This window comes from Schistocerca piceifrons, chromosome 3 (assembly GCF_021461385.2).
Source record: "Schistocerca piceifrons isolate TAMUIC-IGC-003096 chromosome 3, iqSchPice1.1, whole genome shotgun sequence".
NCBI lineage: Eukaryota > Metazoa > Arthropoda > Insecta > Orthoptera > Acrididae > Schistocerca > Schistocerca piceifrons.
In genome coordinates, this window is record NC_060140.1 from 661,962,478 (window position 1) to 661,968,477 (window position 6,000).

Genomic DNA, 6,000 nt, shown 5'->3' on the forward strand with positions numbered 1-6,000 from the left:
TTAATTGTAATGTATGACAGCTAAGATTAAAATGAAATGTCAAACACCATACTCTTAGGAATACTTCTGAATAGAACAGAAAACACTAGGAGGAGCAGCATTTGCCATAATGTCTTTCCACTTTAAGATAAAGAACTCAAAAATTCACCATATTTTTATATGTGAACATGTGTTAGCTTAGATTCAAGAGGAACACAGAATTAAAGAATGAGCCTCGAAAGTAAAAAGATAAATTCATTGTGAAGTAGGTACAAAACAATTATCAAAATGAATGCAGTCTGTTCAAAAGAGCACATCCGAGGCTGTGTACATTCAGTATGGTGTTTTCATCCTATGTGCTATAACATGCTGGATCCACCTTAGCATGTTGTCAACAAAGTGGGTAATATGATACACCACTATCATGTCCCACTGTTCAATGGCAGCCCACATCAAGTTGTCCAGGATGTGAGGAAGATTTTCCTGCTATGTCATCCAGAATGTGAGGAAGGTTCTTCCTGTTACGATGCACTCCATGTTTTAACTGATTCTAAACCTGCTCAATTGAGTTCATATCAACAGATACCTAGTGCCATACCATTTGGTTGACTCCTGCATCATGGAGGAAGCTGTTCTTTTGGTGCTGTGGCATGCTTGTGTGTCATTGTCTTGAAAGATAAACCCATCACCAAAATATTGGCTGTAGGGCTGCACAATAAGTTGAAGGATTCTTTCTTGACACTGTATAGCTCTCAGATTATCATCAATAATGAACAGATGTTTCAGACATCCAGCCCAAGACATGACAAACCCTTCTTCCAGCTGAAACCATGAGTCAGGCTGCCGAGAAATTCACTGGACCTGTTTTCTTCCACACTTTTCTACAACAGTTGTCTTCTACGCAATCATCAAGCTTCAGATAAAGCCTGCATTTGTTAGTGAAGAGAATTCAATGCCATTGATCCAGGTTTCTTTCCAAATGTTCACTTTCCCCACCACTTTTGCACAGGTGAGTGTTGAAAGGTTTGTACTGCTGTGCATAGTGGACACCAAGGGGCCATATTAATCCTATGCAGATGGTTATGTACTGTCTGGGCCAACACTGCCTTCCAAGTTACTTAAAATAAGATAATTTGCAGCAACGTTTCTTTCTCCTTGAGATATCTGTGAACCATATGTAGTTATGTCATCAGCTGCTATTGATGACTGTAGGCAACCATTATGAGGCAGACCTTCAGTGTCTTACATCTTATGATAACATATGTTTGAATGCCATCACTGTGGTGCACACCAAATGCAACCTTCTCCAGCTTCAAGTGACAAAGGATGCATGGTCTAAACTTGAAAATGACTCAAAAAATCATGTTAACACATTGAACAGTGTTCACAAACAATTTTTATATAAGATGACAAAGTGTGTTGTGTATAGCAAGTGCCAGAGTTTCTCAAATCATAGTCTGGTGTGTTATTTGCTATGTAGTACACTGAGGAGCCATGCTGGAGAATGTAATGGAAGGACCACTGATGATGCTTCTTCCACTGTAACTACTTTGTGCCCCAGAACATTAAAGGTGGAATTTTCTATAAAACACTTTTTCCCTCATTGACTACATTAATTCAACCTAGCTAATCTCCCTATTGCATACAAATAAGCATAATTTTTCTCTTCCATACCTTCAGCTCTTTTTATCCGCCTCATTATTCTGTCAACACTGTTTTTATCCCATTCCTTTCCCATTTCACTCTTGTCCTCCACAACCAGTCCTCCTCCAGTAAACACTGCCCCTGGTTTTATGTTTGTGCTCGCTGGTGCCTTCTTTGACCATCTATAGCTCTGACTTTCTCTTGATTTACCTTTCATATTTTCTCTTCTGTAGAAGCTTCTTATCCTCACCGTCATTTTATTTATCTTTCTTCAAATATAAACTTATTTAGCACTTTTTTTCCTATTATTTTCCTCCCACTCAGTTACCTTGATTTTTTTTTCTTTCTTCTCAGTTTAACACCTTTCTTGTCATGTTAGTCAGTCTAGTATCAATCATATTACATTTATCATTTTTATTTTTGTTTTGATCAATTTTTATTTCTGATTATGCATAATTGACATCCACAATAATGATGATTTAGTAATCAATATGACTGGAACACGTTCTAAAAGTGTTCAAATTTGAATCTAATAATGCTCTCAGTATGTTCTTTTATGCTTGGACAAAGCTTTAAGCTATGATTAGATTAGATTAATTATTCATTCCATAGACCCATAAAAGAAGGAATCCTCCTGGGTGTGGAACATGTCAGATAAACACATTACAAAAATGTAATTAGAAAAACTTGAGTTTCATTAATTTTAATGATCTTCAGCCAGTAAACAGTAAAATTATGTACATGAATTAAACTTCTAATATTTACAGGTTTAATACTTACATCTGCTTTCATTAAATCCATCATCAGACATTTGCTAGTTTCTTGACTATTACAACCAAGTATTGTCAAAAATTAAAGTAAATTATTCATTTTAGTGATCCTCAGTTAAGAACAGTCAGATTGTGTACAAGATTTAAAATTAAACTTCCACTATTTACAGGCTATTGATGAATTCTTCAACTACTGCATGGTAGAATGATTTCTATTTGTCAGTAATATACAAACTGTGACTGTTACAAAATATTCTAAGGGATCCAGTATTTGAATTTTCATTGGTTATTTTTAATCTCAGATATTTATTTATTTATTTCAGTTTTTGGAGTTGTCTGCTGAAACATGTGGAACTAATTTATATTTATTTTCTGCATTGTCTAGTTTGTTACATGGGCTTGATCTTTTACTATACACACTGTTGATCTTACTGTGCTGGAACGTGCATTTTGCTGCGTTGTGAACCAACAACGTAACAAAAAACCACCCCACAATTTTATTTATGTGGTGAGATATTTTTGATCAGAAACAGGACAGTATCAGAGAAGATACAATTTGCTGTTTGAAGGGGGGGGGGGGGACACATTAATTGTAATGGGGCTTCAACATATTGCATTGAGTCTATGATGATAATGGAATAATATGAGGATATTTTTGTTTTTCCACTTACCTATGAGCAGTGTATGATACTTAAAGATTTTATTTCGCTGTCTTTCAGGTGTTACTCGATTATTTAGTGGTGCTAGGTTACCCTCCAGATGAATACAAAGTATTATCCAGCTGGCCACGAAGGGATGTAAGTTTTATTAAATACTTTCTGTCATTATGTTTCAGAAGTTTTATGCTGGTAAATTGTAAACATGATTTTTTTACCTTCCAGCTTACTGCATTGGATCCAAAAAGTACATTACAAGAACTAAAACTTTATCCACAAGAAACTGTGATTTTAGAAGAACGATGAAATTTTTCACTGAATATGCCTTACAATCTTTTTTTGTGAAGAATTTTAAGTGGCTGAAAGGAAAGTATCACGAATACTTGTTATGAGGCCAAATGTCAATACTGTACATATTTAAGCTGGGAACACTCTGTTGCCCAATAATTTTTTGTTTGGGCTAACTTTCATAAGTACATAAAATTATACTTAGCTATAAAATCATGTATATCTGCTCCACCACTTTTTTATGTAATGTTATTTATGAAACAATTAGTTATTTTTTGCCAAGAAATTTTTGCCATTTGAATTTTCTATAATTTCAAAAGAACCAACCCCGTAAACTACACAGATTGGTTATATTTATTCTTGGTATACATTGATTGAAATGCAGAATACTGCATATGAAAATAATAGAAAACTTGACTAAAATTTCTGTGTCTGTCTGTAACTGTGACAGGATTCTCTTCTGTGTTCTGTACTAGTGTGCTGCCACCTCCCACTCCCACCTCTCCCACTCCCACCTCTCCCTCTCCCACCTCTCCCTCTCCCACCTCTCCCTCTCCCACCTCTCCCTCTCCCACCTCTCCCTCTCCCACCTCTCCCTCTCCCACCTCTCCCTCTCCCACACACACACGCACATGCCCACACTCGCACACAAAATTGCCACTTGAGAACAGCTTACATGGCATTTCCAACAATAAGCACAGTATTGACAGAATGACTACTTTGATTGTATCAATCATTTTTGTATGCAAACTTGATAATTCTGATGTAAGTTTTTCTGCTAATGTGTGGTGAAACTACATGTAAGGTAATTCCCATGTATGCTTGAGAGAGTTTGTGTTCAGATGGTGGAGATTTTGTTTCACACACGTTTATCACTGAAAGCGAATGTAATGTTATGCAACATATTTTATCACCTTTGTGCCTATCATTATGCAAGAAAAACAACATAAGGTTGGGACTTATTTCTGTGGCATTACTGAAGAACTTAATTTATGAGACAAAAGTGTGCAAGAATGAAACTACACTGAAATGAAATCAGAATAAAACTTCTGCATGTGAACTTCTCTGCTATTAGAGGAGGACTTTCGTTTATGAGAAAAAAAAGTGCAAGAATAGAACAACTACTAGATAAAAACAGGAAAGACATACAAAATGTCAGAAAAGCAACACAGACAAATAGTTGTTGGCAGAAACACTAGCTATCAGGAGAACAGTTTCCATCGTCCAGCAAAAAGAGGCAAAGCATTTGCATCTATACCGTAGATTTAAAAATGGAAGTTGCCCAGGAATTTCATAGTTTCATTAACAAATATTTCATTTACATATAGGAAACCTTGTACTTGTACTTGTGCTTTGCTTAAACTATGTGGAAAAAAGTACAAGAGTAGTTTAATTATGAAGGGAAAACTTGTTTCATGAAGTCAGTATAAGTCCAGTCTTTACTAGCAGAAAAGAAACTAGGAGGTTTGAAGTATAAGATAATGGATTGTTGAGACCAGTCACCAGGTAATGGGCTCTTCAAACTGTTATCTGTTCCAATTTGGTGATAGAACGTTTTTTTCCACCATATTTCTGAAGTGATAATAAGTGTGATCAGCTGCATGGACATCCCTCCCAGAAAGCCATTGTACTTATGGCATGATGTCTTTGGTGTGTTACAAGATTAAATTATAGAAATTAGACTTCTGTGCTGGAAAGTTAGACTTCACTTAATTTTAAAAATAAAATCTTGGTAATTTTTTAGCTCAGTGTGGTCTTTACTGGTCTTGAGCACCTGTTGTTAACTGTTATGGAATGTATGTTATGAACATATCTGAAATAAGTAAGAATTGTGGGTAAATTGTGAGAAAAAAAATAGCACACGTAAGCTACTCTCATGTCAGCTGTGTTCTAAAATGCACAATAGAATGAAATAATTGAAATATTATAGCAGGTATTTGTGACTGACTGATCACTTAACCAAAAGTACTGGAGACCACCACTCTACAAAACACTGAAACTGACACAACTAAACATGTTAGAAATAAATCACTCAGTCTTAATGTGGGACAGTATCCTATAGATGAAAAATAAATAACACTCAATTAAAACATACTGAAATCCTGATGCCAGACCACTTTAAATTGTGCAGTCTACTGGCTGTTTTAAACAACCATGTGTGAGGCAACAGTGCACATACATGGCAACAGGTTGAGGACTGGAAGAAGATATGCCACAGTCAGATAGTTACTTTCACCAACCACAACTTGCTGGTCCTCAAATTCAGCCTCTTTTCTTTCGATTGGTGTATAAACTTTTGGTTGGACAGGAGGTTGCAAAGGAATGGCATATTTCAATACTGCACCCCTTGCAGCCATCTTATGCTGTTGTAATTGTTACCTCTGCTACCCAGCATGATGACGCATCATGTTGCTGCTACTGTTTCTGTAGCAAAAGAAGGGGGTCCTGTTTATTTCATGCAGTTTGCTTTGAAGTTACTAAGGGAAATTCTGAGGAAAATGACCAATAATGTTCGATCCAACAGTGTGTACTGTAATAAAAACATGATGCTTAGCTAATGTATTATAACACAAAATTAGAGACTGTGGTAATGGAAAGTCCTTAGTGGAGAACAAGTAATGGAAGGAGCAAAGTTAACAACTCATTGTATTCGGGAGGACGAT

The 6,000-nt window shown here is 36.0% G+C and overlaps 1 protein-coding gene across 1 annotated transcript in view; it reads left to right on the forward strand.

Moving 5' to 3' along the window:
- The window catches only part of LOC124788356 (FAS-associated factor 1), a 144,126-nt gene extending 139,046 nt beyond the window's left edge, over positions 1–5,080 (forward strand). Inside the window, exons 13-14 of the mRNA XM_047255621.1 lie at positions 3,113–3,190; positions 3,275–5,080. Coding sequence (XP_047111577.1) covers positions 3,113–3,190; positions 3,275–3,355 — 159 coding nt within the window. The 3' untranslated portion in view covers positions 3,356–5,080. The remainder of the gene's footprint in view (positions 1–3,112; positions 3,191–3,274) is intronic.
- The last annotated feature ends 920 nt before the right edge of the window (positions 5,081–6,000 follow it).